Source organism: Haliotis cracherodii, unplaced genomic scaffold (genome assembly GCF_022045235.1).
Source record: "Haliotis cracherodii isolate W230 unplaced genomic scaffold, xgHalCrac1.p SCAF_5, whole genome shotgun sequence".
In the NCBI taxonomy this organism is placed as follows: Eukaryota; Metazoa; Mollusca; class Gastropoda; order Lepetellida; family Haliotidae; genus Haliotis; species Haliotis cracherodii.
The window spans coordinates 5,726,563-5,746,495 of NW_027266308.1; the positions used below are offsets into that span (position 1 = coordinate 5,726,563).

The window sequence follows — 19,933 nt, forward strand, 5'->3', positions numbered from 1 at the left end:
GGTATCAAAAGCTCAATCAGTGGGATGAATCCTGTTTTGTTGCAAAGTATTAGTACTGTCGGCTTTGCTGTCTCATTATGCCTGGTGATAATTCAAAGTTCACTGTTATCACTGGTCCATGGTAGCTAGGTACACCCTGATAGGGAGCAGGCGCCTTCCGTGGTAACTTGATGGAGACACTTGATCACCTGAAATCTTTTCACACCAGATACTCTATCTTTAAGTGGTTTGGCAATGTTTGGAGGTCAACATCATAACATCAGTGGTATTGCAAAATAGTCCTGATTTTCAACATTATGAAATAATGCACATTTGGGTGTCATGGATGCTGCAAGGGCCAGAATTAATTACAAATCCAAAACTGATCATGCTGATAATGATTTATGATGTTGCCCTTATCTATGTTTACACATTTTTCTTGTCATCTCCTTGTATGAGTAGTCTTGAGGACATTTACATATGATGTACATGTGAGGCTTATGGCTATTCTAATGGATCAATACAATTAATAGCATCTGCCCATGCCATTGCTTGCACTACGCTGATAACACGGTGACTGCTGAGTCCTTGTGATTATCTGTTGATGGCCACAGGTAATGACATCAACACTCACACTAAGGTGGTTCTTCCACATGCATAAGGCTGCCATGCTAAATGTGGGTAGTGTAGGCTGTCATGTTTACCTGTGGGTAGTGTAGGCTGCCATGCTAAATGTGGGTAGTGTAGGCTGTCATGTTTACCTGTGGGTAGTGTAGGCTGCCATGCTAAATGTGGGTAGTGTAGGCTGTCATGTTTACCTGTGGGTAGTGTAGGCTTGCTTTGCTAACCTCTGGGTAATGTAGGCTGCCATGCTTACATGTGGGTAGTGGAGGCTGCCATGTTTACCTGTGGGTAATGTAGGCTGCCATGCTTACATGTGGGTAATGTAGGCTGTCATGCTTACATGTGGGTAGTGGAGGCTGCCATGTTTACCTGTGGGTAATGTAGGCTGCCATGCTAAATGTGTGTAGTGTAGGCTGCCATGCTTACCTGTGGGTAATGTAGGCTGCCATGCTTACATGTGGGTAGTGTAGGCTGCCATGCTTACATGTGTGTAGTGTAGGCTGCCATGTTTACCTGAGGCTAATGTAGGCTGTCATGTTTACCTGTGGGTAATGTAGGCTGCCATGCTTACATGTGGGTAATGTAGGCTGTCATGCTTACATGTGGGTAGTGGAGGCTGCCATGTTTACCTGTGGGTAATGTAGGCTGTCATGCTCACATGTGGGTAGTGGAGGCTGCCATGCTTACATGTGGGTAGTGGAGGCTGCCATGTTTACCTGTGGGTAGTGTAGGCTGCAATGTTTACCTGTGGGTAATGTAGGCTGTCATGTTTACATGTGGGTAGTGTAGGCTGTCATGCTTACCTGTTGGTTGTGTAGGCTGCCATGCTTACCTGTGGGTAGTATAGGCTGCCATGTTTACCTGTGGGTAGTGTAGGCTGCCATGCTTACATGTGGGTAGTGTAGGCTGCCATGCTTACATGTGGGTAGTGTAGGCTGCCATGCTTACCTTTCATGGCATGACAGATTAACTTTACTAATTACGAAGAATAGGGTATTCTTTAACTTCTTTTCGGTTGTGTGTATGGAACTATTTTCTCTTTAGTGGTCTACATGGAGGTGTCCTGAGAGATAAGATGCCAAAACACAAAAAGATATTAACATAATATAACATTTACCTTTTTTCATGGCTGCTGACTTTCATCTGTAACATTTTACATCTTATTTGAGAAAGCATTCTTGAGTAGTAGAACCAGTGATAGATTTATGGCGGTAGTTCGTCCTACCAAGAGACCATTCAGACAGACCAACAGCATGCAATCGATCAATGGGCATCACCTCTCTGTATTACAAACATCGATTATTCAACAGCATTATGCAGACATGCAGTTTAATGCACACACATGCATTATTTATTGTACACCAGTGGGACATCTGGAATTCCAGAGCTATCTGTTATGTTTAACGCCGCACTTATCAGTGTCACAGCTGTATGACTGTAATCTGTTAATTATTAAGTCTTGACCAGGCAATCCAGTGTTTGACATGAGCAATTTTCTATGAAGTTGGGATACAATGACATATATATCAAATAAGTCGTTGAGTGATCACCTGGTAGTGTTTGTTGCCTCTTACAACAAGCATGGGTGGCTGAAGACTAAAGATGCAAATGTATCTATAATATTTGACTATATTTGCATTGCTTTTGGGTATAAGCCTAGTTTTCTAGCCTGAATCATTAATGACCAGTTGTTGACTTACCGACCAGTTTCCATGGTTGGATTCTTTATTATTAGCGACCGCTCCGTGGTCTAGTGGTAGAGTGTCTGTCCGGGGAGTGGAAGGTCCGGGGTTCGATCCCCGGCCGCGTCATACCAAAAGATGTTAAAAGATGGTACTTGTTGTTACCCTGTCTGGCGCTCGGCATTAAGGGGCTAAAACAAGGACTAGTCGGCTCGGAGGTAGTATACTGTGTCTGAGTGGGATATTCATGTTGAACTGCGGCATGGTATCTCAGTGAGCTAGCACTATATATCGGCATCAGTCCGGACTAGTACAAGCAGCCGCACGCACGCACGCATGCATGCATGCACGTCACTATATGCAGTATTTGAAATTGGCGCTAGCCTTGTTGTCCTTGCCAGACTGCCCAATAGTTAAGGTATCACATGATAAGGACTAGTAGAATTTTGCCATATTTACGGGCTTTGCTATATGTTACCATCATAAGGACTAGTGGACTAAAACTTTTAGTTTCTACCCCTGATATAAGTGCAATAATCTTGGACGTGACATTAAACCCCATTTCACCTCACCTCTTTATTATTATGTTAACATTTCTAACATGTTGCAGGATTCTTTTGGAATTTATGTAGATTTCTGCACAACATGTAACAGCTTCTGATGTAAGGACTTTGTTATCCTATGATCTGGCAGTACTGAACAGTACTGAAATATTACGCCTTAGTTCCACCAGTGATACCGGCCATAATTACAACATGGTTATCTGGCTGGAATGAAGTGACGGTCACAGCTGTCATAGCAACCATCAGCTTCCCTTGATGTTGTGCACACTAGGCGCTAGTCCATGTTGTATGATTTTAATGATGCCACCTCGTATCGGAATGTGTGTGGGTTTGGCTCCCCACCCCGTCCCCTGAAGACTTCATGCTGGGTCATGCCCTATCTTGTATTAATAACAGCAATAAACTTGCTGGCTTTTCTGCAAATGTAAACAAACATACAAGACATTTCTTTCTTTTTATCTTCCATAACTCACTCACCCTAATGAAGAAGGATTATATTCTTAAAAAACTGATGACTGCTCTAGTGAACAACTCTTTACCTCTCTAACACACAAATTCTCGGCCAGCTTTGAAATTGTTCTTGCTTAACTATACTTAGATTGTTATTTCTTTCTCTGACGGGGGCAAGGGTGGCCCAGTCGTCTAATGTGCCGCGATTTTCTGTGCAGTGTTGCGTCCCTTGGGCACGCCAGAAACCTATGATTGTGGGTTCGAATCCCGGTTCACCCCGATTATGTTTCTAGGTTTGGCAGGACCATACCCTTGCTCGTGGGTTTCACCGAAGTGGTAAACGTCTGAGACCTGCATCACTTGGGGCTTTCCTCCCACATTAAGCTGACACGCCGTGATATAACTGGAATACTGTTAAAAGCGGCGTTAAACCCAACTCACTCACTCACACTTTCTCTGACAATCACAGCAAATTCTCATGTGAAAATCACACATTTGCTTCTAAAGGTCAAGGGCAATCCCAATATTCCCTTAAAGGATGAAGCATCAGGTCTGAACATTCAACTGCTGAAGCTGACACAGAAATTATGAGCACCTCATTAAGGTTTTGGTTCTGTGGAGCTGAATATTACTTTGTACAATTGATCTGGTTACAGTTTCTGATCAAGCAAATACACATCAAAGGAGAAAAAGGCTGGTGGAGGAATCGACTGTTTGATTATCCGATACTATTGTGGAGATTTTGTCAACTGAAAAGATTCTATTTGTATTTCAGCTCTTTCGAGAAGTTCGGATAATGAAGTGGCTTGATCACCCAAATATAGGTAAATGGTCTTTATTTGTTCAACATTTAATGTGTTTTAATTTCCACATTTCAGCTCTTTCGAGAAGTTAGGATAATGAAGGTGCTTGATCATCCAGATATAGGTAAAGTTCATGTTGTAGATCCTTCCTAGTGCCAGTATACATTCATAGAGAACCTTTCCTTCAACTTACAATATTTTACTCACCTTTGTTCCTCTTTCATTGTTTTAGCTCACCAGGACTGAAGGTCTTAGTGAGCGTGTGTGATGGAGCATATTTATTTTTCTGTCCTTAGATTCCTTTACAATGCCTCCTAATTCATTTAAGGATTTCCATTCCGTTGTAATTCCCATATCAACCAGACCAAAGTACGCCTGGAATACAGAATACCCGATACCTTCCGCCATATTGTTATTGCACAAGCTCCCATCTTACTGACGTTAAATGTTTTTTGCCTCCATTTTTATCCACCTTGCTAAAATAACAGGATTTTGATGGGCTTGCCCCCCCACACAATGACTTGAAACAAATGCTTGTGTAAGTAAATATTATTTTTAGTTTCAAAAGTTAATGAGAAATATGTGTTTGTTGGACTTGTTTGATATCACTGATGAGGTTGTCGTTCACCATTATGGATTTTCTATTTTCGAGTTGTCTTTCCATGTTGATGTCTAATTTTTTATGTTTTGAATTGCTTGATATTCAATTTTGAGATTTAATCATATTAAACCAAACAAATGTAAGCAGAGTAATTTTTCTGCTTGTTTTGCCCTTCGTCGCCCTGTTTATAAAATAGTCACTCTGTAGCATGATGCAATATTCGACGCAGCAAACAAACATGGTGGATGGGTGTCCAGTATTCTGTAGGTGTACCCAAATTACACAGCCAACTGAAATTACAAGAGCAATTAAGAGACTTGTAACAGCATCATTTTCTCAACTGCCGAGATATCCACTAACATTTCAAGTTGTGCAAGATTGTGACCATAACTATCACTCTATATCAGTCTGTGCTAAATACTTTTGAGTCTTCTAGCCCAAACATGGTTCGTAGCATTATTTATTTATTTTTTTAAACATTTTATTTCACCTTTTCCCTGTCGCATTAGGAGGATGGCCATCCGTAGCATTATTTTTAGTAGACTTTAGTGTTTGTCATATTGACTATCATTAGCTGAGTTTCTTTCATCTAACAGACGTTTTTTCAGACTATTGAATAAAGTCTGCTATATCCAGAATGTCACCTCCTTAATTGGGATGATATTCCGAGGAAATTGTCTGTATTAACGAAAAGGAGTGATATCCTTTGTGTTAATGACTTCCCAACAAGATTATCCATAAGGTGGGGTTTCCAGATTAACTAGGGTCAGGACGAACGAGGCTTAAATGTATCGGGTGATCCTTTGTGCTAGTTATCGATGTGAATTATGTCATGAAAATGATCATTTGGGTAATGTTGCCTGCCTGTCACTGTTCGATATAGTTTTCTGTGTTATCCCTGTACATGACATCAGCAGTGCAGATGTGACTGGGTATTGATTTCCCGGCACGACAAGACACGACAGATTCAATTGTCAGGCAAATTGGCAAGATTGACATCCTAGTCAGACTTCACAGATGTAGAGGGCTTGACTAATTTGACTGCCAGAATTAATGTAATAATGTAGGCTTTGTATATAATTACTTAATCCTATTGGAAATTTGAATTGTTTATTTATAGAAAATCCATAGGTGTTTCATATAAGGGCATAGTCAATACTCACGCTTTGTGATATTTTGTATGAATGGCAATAAAGCAACGCATAGGATGTTTGACATTTCATAATATTATGTGATCTATGACGTGGTCAAATAGATCTATATTGGTCTTTAACAAGGGATTCAAGGTCTGATGTATTTTTGTTTCAGTAAAACTATTTGAGGTGATAGAGACAGAAAAGACACTCTATCTTGTCATGGAATACGCAAGTGGCGGTGAGTACTTTCGATCATTTATTATGTTCGATATATTTATGATTTTACCACAGCCCCAATTATTTAGGATTGCAGGGTCAGGTGGGTTAGGCAGGTCCAGGTGTGAAGTCCATTCCTGGTGTCTTTCACAGTGATAAGGCTGGAATAGTGCTAAAAGTGATATAAAACCTGATTCCAGGGCCCATGCTGAAATCAGAGTTGTGTCCCCTTGTAGTGCCAGGTTCGGACCCCAGATTTTACCCTGAACATGATTATCAGTTTGTCAGCTCTATATACATGTGGGTTCCACACAAGTGTTCAGCTGATAAGACGTAAATACTGCCCATGGCAGTGTTATACACAACTCACTCACTCACTCACTCACTCACTCACTCACTCACTCACTCACTCACTCACTCACTCACTCACTCACTCTGTTACATGTTGGCCACAAATATGTAGAGCGATCTACCAGAAAAATCATAACAAACTCCTAAATATATAGATTTGTCCTTCTGTTTGGTTAGAACAGGCTTTTCTATATTTCTATATTTTTTGTTTTCCAAATATTGAAAACATACCAATTTGATGTCACTGCCGATTTCTGCAAGATTGCTGATGTGGCGTAAAGCAATACTCACTCATCCAACTTGCTAATGTTGCGTAACGCAATATTCACTCACTCACACCAGGGGTATATGTCTATCATGTGGACCTTGGATTCGAGTGCATCTTTGTAGTCTGAATGCACCAAGTTGCGAACAGGAAATATTCACTTGAATCTATTGTCTATCAGGAAGTGGAATATTTATACAATTTTGGATGTGAATACAACTATGTTGACGGATCCGGAATCTATTTCGGCCAAGAAGACTGAGATATGTTGACAGCTATATTTATGAAACTGAGTCCTTGACTGAGTCACCATCTACTTATCCCCTTCAAGTATGTCCTGCAAGAACAAAGCATGCACTAGAGATGAGTGTCCCACCTCTACCAGAAATATGTCGTACAGGATACAGTCGCGTCAAAACTCTTTTCAGGAGTTGATGGTGTTTTCAATCACAGTGATATAGTGGATAGTGTGCCTGCCTGGAGAGAGGAAGTTGGGAGGTTCGATTCCCTGGCAACGTCAATGTTTCTGAGTGGGATATCCTTGCTAAACTACAGCATGATATCTTGGTGGCTAGCACTATAAAGTCCAAGTATGCACACACAAATTGCTATATGAGGGAAATAATCTTGAAGGTGACACGGGTTATATACCACCTCACCTCATGGATTGTCAGAGGCATTTTAATCAGTCACTGGCCGGATTATAAGTGTTAGGATCTTAGACCACAATACCAACTAATCACCATGATCACCTATGATCAATGGATTCAGTGTTTTAAGATTGTTATGGGTTGAAACTGTCCTACCCTTTCAACTCATTCGCTTACTAACTTGGTATGACAGATGTAGCTGAGGTATGGCTCACCGTGATTTAAAAACTCTGTGGCTTGAGACGAAGGTCATCATCGAGATCTGCTGAAAGGCTTCCAAACCTAATATGTCACATGACATGAATATATGAATTTATAACAGTGAAATTTTTGTTCAGTCACTGCAAATGACAGACATGGCAAATGTATGTAGAACCTCAAATGTATTGTGCAGCAGGCCCGGAAGCCAGTATACTGTGTCTGAGTGGGGTATTCATGTGAAACTGTGGCATGGTATCTCAGTGAGCTAGCACTATAAATCGGCATCAGTCCGAACTAGTACAAGCAGCCACACACACACGTGCATGTGCGTCACTATATGAGTGCAATGATCTTGGAAGCAACATCAAACCCCATTTCACCTCACCTCAACTCACATTTTCGCCCGCCTTGACTTGTGATTTTGTTAAGTTCCTCCACACTGAGGTAGGTCACACTGTAGTAGTCAAGGAGGTTGGGATTCATTGTCCATGTAGGCGACTCCCATCATTGTAGTTGGTGTGAACTTGATGCCAACTGGGAATTGTTCAGCAGGTCCGGATGAAGATTACTGTCATGTACTTGTTGTCAGAATTATAAATGTCATTTTGTATTGAAGAAAACGTTACTTCTACCTGTAATTGATCTGCATATATTACAAAACTGTTGTCAAAACTGTTGAAGTTGTAGGCTGACTGTAAAATTGTCAGCTAAATAATGGTTCTGTTACCCAGTGTCAGAAATTGGCACTTGTCCTGTAGTACTTGCCAAACTGCCCAATAGTTACGGTATCCTAAGGATGAGTAGAAATTTGCCATTTTTAAGGGTTTTGCTGTATGTTATCATTATAACTATATAAGGACCAGTGGGACTAAAATGTTAGTTTCTACCACTGGTTACCCTGTTGACAAGGACATAGATCCTTCCATGTCCAGGGATGCAAAAGCACCCAGTATCTCTAGCCAGAGTCAGTTTGTCTGATGTAAGTTGTCCTGAGTGCTCGTAGAAATTCCGGCCTTTTCGCGGGTGCCCGTGTGTTGTCACTGTCCAGGCTAGTAAACATTTCCCGTTATGTTGCTTCCCTGACTGTCTACTCTGTACTAGTCCCTAGTGGGAATTCCAGGGCAGAATGGTCCCAGTACAGGGATTTATCGGGACCTGCGCACACTGATATTCTGCTTCAAGTATGCAGCAAATGTCAGTACATATTCCCAATTCATGGTTATGAATATAACAAATAACTAATTTTGGGTTGTACAGGTACAGTAAAAAAAATTTCTGATAACAGGATTAAGAGAAGTAGGTTTTAATGCTTCTTTTTTTATTATTGCATTAAATGTTATACAATGTTGAAATACTTCTGAATTTAAGAAAATAAGAACCCATGTTTAAAAAAAATACATTTTGAACAGAGAAACATTTCTGCAGAAATTGTCAGCATGGTCAGTATAGATTCCCAAATGGGAATTAAATATTTTTTCATGTTTGTCATGTAAATTTAGCTTTAAATATGTATGTAACTAGTGTCGAGGTGACTTTTATTTCACTGGTGATAGAACCGAAAAGGAGGAACGGCTTGTGTGCAATGTTATAATAACTCTGAAAACATCCCAAATTTTAACAAAATCACATCCTAATTTGCCTGCCAAGGTCACTTAGTTTACAATCATGGATAACCCCAGCAGTATCCCACATGTGTCATGAATAATGAGGATGTCACAGTGTTTAACCTGGATGTTAAATGTGTCATAGTACTCCTACATTGTAGATAATTGCTCCTGCTATATCAACAAATAGTGTGCCAGACTCACTCAGTTTTCATCATTCATGGTGATATGACCGAATACTGTAAAACAAATATTGATTTATCATATAACAAAAACATGGGTTCCGACTGCAGAATTGGTCCTTTGTTTAGTGTCAGAAAATTGTTTTTGGTAGTATATTCATATCAATTGTTAAAAAAGCAATTGACTTTTGTCGAATTGACATTATGTAGATCATGATCGTTATTATAAACTGACCCTCCGCTACACTATATTTGTCCATTGGAATAGTCCTTAGTCTTTCATGCTTGACCTTTGAGAGGGTATTTTAGTCCCTTGAAGTTTTGTCACTGATGCTCCTCATTTTGCCACATGTCTAGAGAATCTACAGACCGTCCCCGTGGTCTAGAGGTAGAGCGTCCGCCCCGAGAGCGGAAGGTCCGGGGTTCGATCCCCGGCCACGTCATACCAAAAGACGTTAATAGATGGTACTTGTTGTTACCCTGTCTGGCGCTCAGCACTTAGGGGCTAAAACAAGGACTGGTCGGCTCAGAGTCAGTATACTGTGTCTGAGTGGGGTATTCATGTTAAACTGCGGCATGGTATCTCAGTGGGCTAGCACTATAAATCGGCACCAGTTGAACAAGTTATGAACAATTACCCTAGCTAGTATTCTTGACAAGTCACACTGTTTGAGTCGTATTTACTGAAAATGATACAGCTCATTAAGTACATGCTAGTACACTTTCTAGTTTTGGGCCCAAAATATGTTCCAAGTCTGTAATAGAAGAGAACATTACAGCAACCACTTGCTTGACTTCAAATAACATTTTTTGTGGAATGGTCTCTCTCTCTCATACAGACCCTGAAACAAATATATCCGAAAATTCACAAGCAGGTTTTTTATACTTTGGCAAGTGTAGATCTATTCATTTTCAGGGTTTCTGAAAATGAATAAATTCTCTAGGCTCCTTGCTAGGGAAATTAGATGTATCTCGAGGACAATGGTTCCACCAAGCAGAAGTGTCAACAGTTTCTGTGTAAATAGATATGCAATGATCATGCTCCCAAAGAAAATAACATTTCTTATCAGAATTATCAGAACATTTTTACAATCGGTCAGTGGTTTCTTCTCCATTACTCCATGCAGTTAAGATCAGTGACTTGATTGATTGCATGGATCGTTGCTCATAATATCAATCACTGGATTGTCTGGTCCTTACTCATTTGTAACACGCCCTTGTCATATAGCTGGAATATTGCAGAGTGCAGTGTTAAACAACAAACACAGACCATGCTGCTGTCTTGAGTTGACAGGCCCTAACTCCTCCATTCACACTATTTCAAATTTTACTCTTCATATATACATGCTATAGATCAAGGATTTATCCAGAACTCTAGCCCCTGTCTCGCAAATTGGGTTAAAATAATTATTTTGTTCAAAATTATGATTTTTAAAGTGCTTATATTCTTATTAAATTGAGAGATTTAATTAATTTGAGGAGATTGTATTTGATGCAACAACATGAAAGTGAGGATTAAAACATGCTCCTATTTGCTGGTAATGTGATCAGTGAAATACAGGTTTTCTCTATAAAGGCAGACATGCGTACAATGTGTGAAGCCAATTTCTGGTGTGCCATGCCGTGATATTGCTGAAAAATTGCTAAAAGCGGTGTAAAACCATACTCACTCACTCATTACTGGTGTTGCTGGAATATTGCTTAAAGTGGTGTAAAACCATACTCACTCACTCACTCACTCACTCACTCACTCACTCACTCACTCACTCACTCACTCACTCACTCACTCACTCTACAAAGGCGTACAATTAGTTATATCCATTCACCTCTGGTCTGCAGCAAATGTCATCAAAAATTATTTTGAATTTCCCAGTTCATGTTAATTTATATATTAACATGAACTGGGAAATTCAAAATAATTTTTGATGACATTTGCTGCAGACTAGAAAATTATTTGAATTTCCCAGTTCATGTTAATATATGTATTAACATGAACTGGGAAATTCAAAATAATTTTTGATGACATTTGCTGCAGACTAGAGGTGAATATCTGGCTCAGAGCAGGTCTAGATCAATCCCTGATGGGTTGTCAGAAGTTCAGCTTTCCGATACCAGATTTTACTGGACTTGGGCTAGACTAGTTGTTAATGTCACAGACTGCTACTTCATCCCTGTGACCTGTATATGAAACCTGTCTATGCCAATGACACCAGGTAACCCTTGGTACAATTGATTTATGCTAATGAAGGCAACACTGGGTCAAGTACCTGAAGTAGCTAAGCTATTGTCCTGTCATGGATCTGTACAGCTGTATGTATTGAGATCTACACTGCATGTGAAGCAGGTCGTGGTTCGGGAAATTGTGCGAATGATACAAAATAATACAATTACTTATCACCTGGCATTCAAGCTTGTCTAGCGTTCTATTTCGTAGACACAATGAAAGAAATTTGAAATTTTGTAAATCATATTCCTGAACTTGCTGAAGGATATAAAATATTTGTCTATGTATCTGTTGGTGATCTCCTATCACAATAGTTGGATGACAGACAAGGTTTCAATCCTGTTCTGGTGTTTCCTAGTAGATTTTTGTTTATGGTAATATAGTAAAATACCATTAGTTGAACAATTCTGTTTATTTTTCACATGAATAAGACTATAAAGAATGCTATATGAATTTTCTGTTCACATTTATCATGTTCATGATCGATCATTACCAAGATTAATTGATCATTGATTGCTTTTTCAAACCAATGATAAATCGTAAGTTCTGACCAATTCCCAACACAAGGTGCTGGCTACATGGTCCAGCAATGGTTAGGTGATACTGTCCACTGATGTAGCTTCTCACTCTTTCATTGACGGAAATAAATATCATGTGTACATGTGAATTTCAATATCATTTGGCTGAAATGTCATTATACCTATGTGTTTTCCATACACATGCTGGGGCACAGGTGGCCAAGTTGTCTAAGGCGCCGCGATTCGCTGAGCAGAGTTGCGTCCTTTGGGCACGCCAGAAACCTATGATTGTGGGTTCGAATCCCAGTGGTAAATGTCTGCATCACTTCAGACTTTCCTCCCACATTAGGCTGACACGCCATGATATGACTAGAATATTGTTAAAAGCGGCGTTAAACCCAACTCACTCACACACTTAAAACACACGCTAGCACGGCAAGACTGATGACTTGTTATACTTGCACTTGGTGGATGGACCAGTTACTATCTCTACTCACTTTTACACTTGTTTGTTTTGTTTTACAGGGGAAGTATTTGATTACCTAGTTGCTCATGGGAGGATGAAAGAAAAAGAAGCAAGGGCAAAATTTAGACAGGTAAGTCAGTTTATACATGAAGGTCACATGGCAATACTGTCTCGTGGAGAATAGGTCTTCAGAAACCAATGGTTGCCATCAGAGTCGATGGGATGTTATGAACAGACTCGCTGACTTGGTTGATGTATGCCATCGTATCCAAATTGCATAGATCAATGCCCATGATGTCGATCACTGGATTGTCCGGTTCGGAATTGAGTATTTTCAGACTCCCGTCATATAGCTGGATTATTGCTGAGTGCGGTGTTAAACAACAACGAACAAACAAACAAAAAAACACGCGTAAACTTCATTAATAATCAATGATCGAAGTCAAGCATTAAAAAAAGTCCTAAGGCTCTAATGTTAAAAGATTTAAAGAATCTAGACTGAGATACTATATCACCAAACTTCTTGGACATGGGCACCCCTTTTAGTTGTGAACACTGCATATTTCTTCAAGTACAAGCAAGCAAAACACTTTCTTCTTCAAACACTACATAGTTTTACTACATTATCTATTTGACTTAGAGGGGGCACGGGTGGCCCAGTCGTCTAATGCGCCATGATTCGCTGTGCAGAGTTGCGTCCCTAGGGCATGCCAGAAACCTATGATTGTGGGTTCTAATCCTGGTTAGCCCCAATTATGTTTCTAGGTTTGTCAGCACCATACCCGTGCTTGTGGGTTTCACTGAAGTGGTTAATGTCTCAGATCTGCATCACTTGAGGCTTTCCTCCCACATTAATCGGACACACCGTGATATAACTTGAATAATGTTAATGCGGCGTTAAACCAAACTCACTCACTCACTCTTTGACTTAGAATTTAGGTTTGCAATTTTACCTGGCCTCACCATTTTATATCTACACGTGAGCTTGTTGTATACCTTGACATCTGTATCATGTCCCATCCTGGAGCCAACTGTGGTATTGACAGGTTCAGGTCATACTACAGGCATTCCTTCACACAAGGAGTTGAGCGATATATTGAAGTATCACAATTATTTGCCCTGTAAAAGTACCATAATGATAGGATTTTGTTATGCCAGTAGCATCGTCGACAGTATGCATAATAATGGATAGTTTCAATAGTGCCATTAGTTAAAAATAATACATATTTAATTTGTACAGGTTTTATTAAACCTGTCTGAGAATTTGATTTGCAAGGATTACAGCAACTTCAGATTCGTTAGTTGTCAGCAATACCTTATGCATTTCATTTTTATTGATCAATGTAATTATTAAGCCTGAAGCACGACTATTGCAATACTATTGGAACATTTGACAACTATTGCAACACTACTGGAATAGTGTAGGTTACCATTGCTGTACAATAGCACTAGTGCAAATAGCCCCAATAGTCACCCCAACTTCACACATTCACAGTCAATGCCCAGTGAAAAGTCAATAATATCCTGGTGAACTGCACATACTGTGATGCACCTTTAAGGTGTAAAATCTGGACACTAGCAATAGTTGCACCTTGAGAGGAGCAGTTTGTTGAAGGTGTGCTCCAGTTACTCTGTGCAGGATTGTCTCCCTTGGGTGTGGCAGAATCCTATGGTGTGAGTTCAAAAATAACAGGTTCACCCTGTAATGACTTCTATCTGTGCTCATGAGTTTCACCAAAGTGGTAAGACCTTTATCACTTTAGGCTTTCCTCCCACATCAAGCTGACGTTCTGTGATACAACAGAAATGCTGTTCTACGACACTACGCCAAACTCACTCAATGACTTGTAACAACTTGACATTTTCCCTCCAAACTAATGGTCTTCCGTGGTACTTCACCCTTTCTCTCCCTCCCCACATCAGCAATGAACCCCTGCCGTTGTAGAGGAAACTTGCAAGCAGTGCAAGATGATGGAATTTGATCCCAATCGAGGTTGCACTAATTGCTGTCCAGTTTGTGTACTAATTATGACTCATGAATCCCTGAATAAGCCAATGCAGTGTTCACTCACTGGGCAGGAACAGTGAAGCTGCGATTATACAGCAGGGGTCAAACATTCAGCTAATTACATGATTATAACCTTTGCTTATGTTTTAGGACTAGTTTGGTATTGCACAATCATAGGGAACATGCTCAGTCAGCCATGACAAGCCAATGTAGATCCAGGGAACATGCTGACATTCAAACATAATGGCTATTGATTGAAGATCCACAACATGGTGCAATATGTTTTTCAGCCTTGTGTATTCCGATTGTGATGTCAGTTTGCCGTAGTATGCATGGTCTGTTCACGCCAGTGACAGAAGGCATGCTATTGATCACTCCTTCCTTCCATGTGTTGCTGTGCCCAGCTCGATTTGACATACTCTAGCCACTGTTGGCAAGTGGTATGCAAGGGTTTGAATAATGTGTTCTGGAATGGAACAGTAGAAAATACCACTAGTCCTATAGTGACAAGGTAGACCCAGTTTATGGATAACAACTTCTTTAATACTGTAAAAAGTGTCATTTCAGTATAGATCCTTATACCTTTGTCAAGCAAGACTGGAAGAACAATACCAAACTGCCCAATAGTTAAGGTACAAGGACCATACCACTGACTAGTGGAAATGTGCCGACTAGGGGACGAAAGATGTTTTCTATCACTAGTCAATGTTGACTGTCGATGCGGTGTAAATATTGACCTGTGTTGAAGAGACGTGTTTTCTTTATAAGATTTACTGGAAATGATGCACATTTCAGAAATGTACCATTTTGATTGCCATTTGTAGATGTATTTTTTTTATGTGACTGTCCAATTTTGAAGATCTGCATATACGCTTAAAGTGGTGGCTTTAACGGCTGCTTTCAGTTCCATAAATGTGAAAGTATTATGGCACCCTGATTGTGTGGACCATTACTCAACCCCTGATTGTGTGGACCATTACTCAACCCCTGATTGTGTGGACCATTACTCAACCCCTGATTGTGTGGATCATTACTCAACCCCTGATTGTGTGGACCATTACTCAACCCCTGCTTGTGTGGATCATTACTCAACCCCTGATTGTGTGGACCATTACTCAACCCCTGCTTGTGTGGATCATTACTCAACCCCTGATTGTGTGGACCATTACTCAACCCCTGATTGTGTGGATCATTACTCAACCCCTGATTGTGTGGACCATTACTCAACCCCTGCTTGTGTGGATCATTACTCAACCCCTGATTGTGTGGACCATTACTCAACCCCTGCTTGTGTGGATCATTACTCAACCCCTGATTGTGTGGACCATTACTCAACCCCTGATTGTGTGGACCATTGCTAAACCCCAGATTGTGTGGATCTTTGCTCAACCCCTGATTGTGTGGATCATTGCTCAACCCCTGATTGTGTGGACCATTGCTCAACCCCTGATTGTGTGAATCATTGCTCAACCCTTGATTGTGTGGATCTTTGCTCAACCCCTGATTGTGTGGACCATTGCTCAACCCCTGATTGTGTGGACCATTGCTCAACCCCAGATTGTTTGGACCATTGCTCACCCCCTGATTGTGTGGACCATTGCTCAACCCCTAATTGTGTGGACCATTGCTCAACCCCTAATTGTGTGTATCATTGCTCAACCCCTGCTTGTGTGGATCATTGCTCAACCCCTGCTTGTGTGGATCATTGCTCAACCCCTGATTGTGTGGACCATTGCTCAACCCCTGATTGTGGGGATCATTGCTCAACCCCTGATTGTGTGAATCATTGCTCAACCCCTGATTGTGTGGATCTTTGCTCAACCCCCGATTGTGGGGATCATTGCTCAACCCCTGATTGTGGGGATCATTGCTCAACCCCTGATTGTGTGAATCATTGCTCAACCCCTGATTGTGTGGATCATTGCTCAACCCCTGATTGTGTGGATCATTGCTCAACCCCTGATTGTGGGGATCATTGCTCAACCCCTGATTGTGGGGATCATTGCTCAACCCCTGATTTTTGGGATCATTGCTCAACCCCTGATTGTGTGGACCATTGCTCAACCCCTAATTGTGTGGATCATTGCTCAACCCTGCTTGTGTGGACCATTGTTCAAACCGATTGTGTGGATTATACAATGGGAAGCCTGTTTTTAGGTGTGGAATATTGCTTGTTTTCACTCACTCACTCCAGGCTGCTTTGAATACTTTGCAAACATGCTTCCTGGAATTTTGAAGCACTAAATCAGAGAGATAGACAAATAAATATGGATTTGACTTCGATGAAGTTTGTGTTCCCCTATAGAGTGAAATTTTTATCATCAACTCTATATTGGGTAAGACAATCATTTTTCACTCTGTTATGATATGGTCGGACAAAATATGGAAATAGAATAAAATGTAATTATTGTATTTGATGTTGGAAGCTTGACAAGATCTATTTTCAGTTATTTCACACATAATATGCATAGGGTCCTTTATGCCTCTAATTCTAAATTTGTATGTTTAGGTCGACCATAATGAAGATGATAAGTTGTTTCAAGAAGAAATAGTAAAAAAACCTTTTGCATGTAACATGCTTAAAGGTGTGGAAAATTAATTAACTTCATCTGGTTAACGCTTAAGCTGTGAAATAAAACTACAAATATTCTTTATGAAAAAAGACAGCAAAGCTGAGCATGTGAAAAATTCAACCACCCATCCAAATGAATTGACAAGAGAAATGTGTTTGAGTTGCGTGAGAAAGTGTGTTGCTCCTCCGCCTCGTTCCTCAAACCGATTCCAAATGGTAAGCTGTTATCGCCTGACTGTTGGTTAAATACTCAAGCCGCTCTGCCAGCCCCTCTAGTCAAGCATCAGCTGTGCGTTGCCTGGCAACCCAGACAATCTGAGAGTTTGCTTTCATCCTTGCCTGGCTGCTTCCTCCTCAGAGGCCTATGACACTTGTGTTCATCAGCAGTTATTGGGTGCCCTTGCTGGCCCACTGGGAGAATGTCTGTCTGCACAGACTCCACAGAAACAAGTGGTCTCTTTCCTGGTCTACGTTGATTTGAGACAGACTGTGTCATCAAGAAATTAGGTTAATGGACTGTTTTGGACAAATATTTGTATTATTGAGCAACTATTTCAAGTCAGATGGAGGAAGACTGGGATATTTAGGAATGGGAATGGTATTGATCAGTTTGTTTCATATCTCTCATGCAGCCATGTTTGAAATAATACATAGAAAGGATTTTCTCTTAAGTAGTAATTTCAGGAGTAGTCTACAGTTCAAGCAGTGCAAAATGAATTATTACGATAGACAATAACTGAACTGTTTTGAAACCAGAATGTTTCGAACATTTGGTCACCATGTCGAACGGCCCGTGAAGATTCCACGGTCTTTAGCAACCCATGCTTGCCGTAAAAGGTGACTCTGCTTGTCGTAAAAGGCGACTAACGGGATCAGGTGGTCAGGCTCACTGACTTGGTTGATGCATGTCATCGATCCCAATTGCGTGGATCGATGCTCATGATATTAATCACTGGATTGTCTGGTCCAGACTCGATTATTTACAAACCGCTGTCATATAGCTGGAATAGTGCTGAGTACGGTGTTAAACAATAAAGCAACCAACCAACACCATGTCTAACCTGCAGATAAGTATTGATCCAGATTTTCGAAAGATGAAAGGATCTAACCACATTTGGGTGGAAACAAAGTTGTCCCTCAAAATAATAATGATGATAATAATTGTATATATATATATTTATGTATTTATATTTATCAGGCATTATCCAATATCTTAAAATATGCTCACAGTGAAACAATTTACAATGTAAGTAAACACAACAAATGATGAGTGAGCGGGTTTTACCTTGCTTTTAGAAATATTCCAGCAATATCACGGCGGGGGACACCAGAAATGGGCTTCACACATTGTACCCATGTCGGGAATCGAACCCAGGTCTTCGGCGTGACTAGCTAACGCTTTAACCACTAGGCTATCCGACCGCCCCTCAACAAATGATGACTTCCAGTGCTGGTAATTGTGGTTCATGGTGAACTCACTTGTCACGGGACTGCTTACATTAATACACTCAATGTACAAGAAGAATGACTCCTTCGTCTCGGACGTTGACCAGTGGCTGTATAACTTTTGGTGATGCTATATTTCTGAATGTTAACCTGAATTTGTAGACTTACACATAGTCTGTGAAATAAAGTTATGTATAAGGTTTATGTAATATATTTTTGTAATGAAGCCTTGAGTCAACCGAAGTAGATGCAAGCGCTGAGAAGGGATGGAAATGGAATGGGTGTGATTGTTATATAAATGTATCCGCTGGGGTCAGTAAGAGAAACTAGAGACAAGTACAGCCACTGTGTAGGCCCTTTGAGAATGTATAATCAGTGCTAAATGGAAGCAGTTGTTAAGGACGGTAGATATCTGATATCCTGTGATCTAAGCATATTCTATATTTAACCCAAGACAGTTTTTATAGCACTAGAATGAAAATAGAGAACCAAGTACATTACACTCAGCATTGACCTCTGACCTAGCTGTAGGATAGGCAGCCGATCTATAGGCCGATCAAGTAGTAGCCTGTTGTCTTACATTGGCAGGAAATGTGCAGCACCTCCTAAATAGCCCCTAAACGTAGGTCTTTGTTTGGAAAAAAATTCCTGGGAGGTTTTTTTTGGATTATAGTTTCCATGTTAACCATGGTGGGTCAGTTCTGTCCACAAGAATATGCTCTTTGCCTGATGTGTTTTAGACTTAGCCTGAAATTGTTTCAACAAATAATTGTTTTAGATTTTATGCCTTTATTTGAAAAATGGAATACCTCCCCAATACCCTATTCTTGAAATAAAAGAGACGGAAACTGTTTACAACAGTGGGTGACTGGACAGATTGTTTTTACCGTACCGTACAATTGTTTGTTTGGACTCAGTTATTTTTTTGCCTCCAGAAAATTAATATGTTGTGGCATAAGATAACATTAATTAAATATGAAGGTTACATTTGCAAATTAGCAATAATAGGAACACTGTTGATAAAAGTAGCATTGGTATGGTGAATCTGGCTTGAGTTCAGAGAATCAAACTTTCTCATTGGTGGAGAAAAGAAATATCAGTTTGTTGAAATACTTAGATATTTTCCCTTGAATCATGTTCGCCTCTTAAACATCTGTAGGTACTATGAAAATATTGAATATGCACTTGAGCTTGTTTGATGGGCCCACAGTGAGTTCTTCCAGAACTTCCGTCTGATCAATGTGAGGGTGTCGCAAGCTAGAACACCAACACAGTACTAGGAACCTTGTTTTGAAGCTAGAATTCTGGACCTCCAAACTGTGCACCTTTGTTTAGAAGTTTCCATAAGCCCTGACTTGGTGTTTACAAGTGTTGCGAACAAGGGAAGTCAAA

General features: G+C 40.3%; 1 protein-coding gene across 12 annotated transcripts in view; it reads left to right on the plus strand.

The window, feature by feature from the left end:
• Positions 1 to 19,933, plus strand: part of LOC139442570 (MAP/microtubule affinity-regulating kinase 3-like) — a 71,255-nt gene that overhangs the window by 12,212 nt on the left and 39,110 nt on the right. For 11 of the 12 annotated variants that reach the window (XM_071223406.1, XM_071223400.1, XM_071223403.1 and 8 more), the window contains exons 4-6: positions 4,074 to 4,122; positions 6,011 to 6,076; positions 12,575 to 12,645. In XM_071223406.1, the coding sequence (XP_071079507.1) occupies positions 4,074 to 4,122; positions 6,011 to 6,076; positions 12,575 to 12,645 (186 nt within the window). Of the gene's footprint in view, positions 1 to 4,073; positions 4,123 to 4,176; positions 4,226 to 6,010; positions 6,077 to 12,574; positions 12,646 to 19,933 lie in introns of all 12 variants that reach the window. The other variant, XM_071223401.1, reaches the window with a different exon arrangement.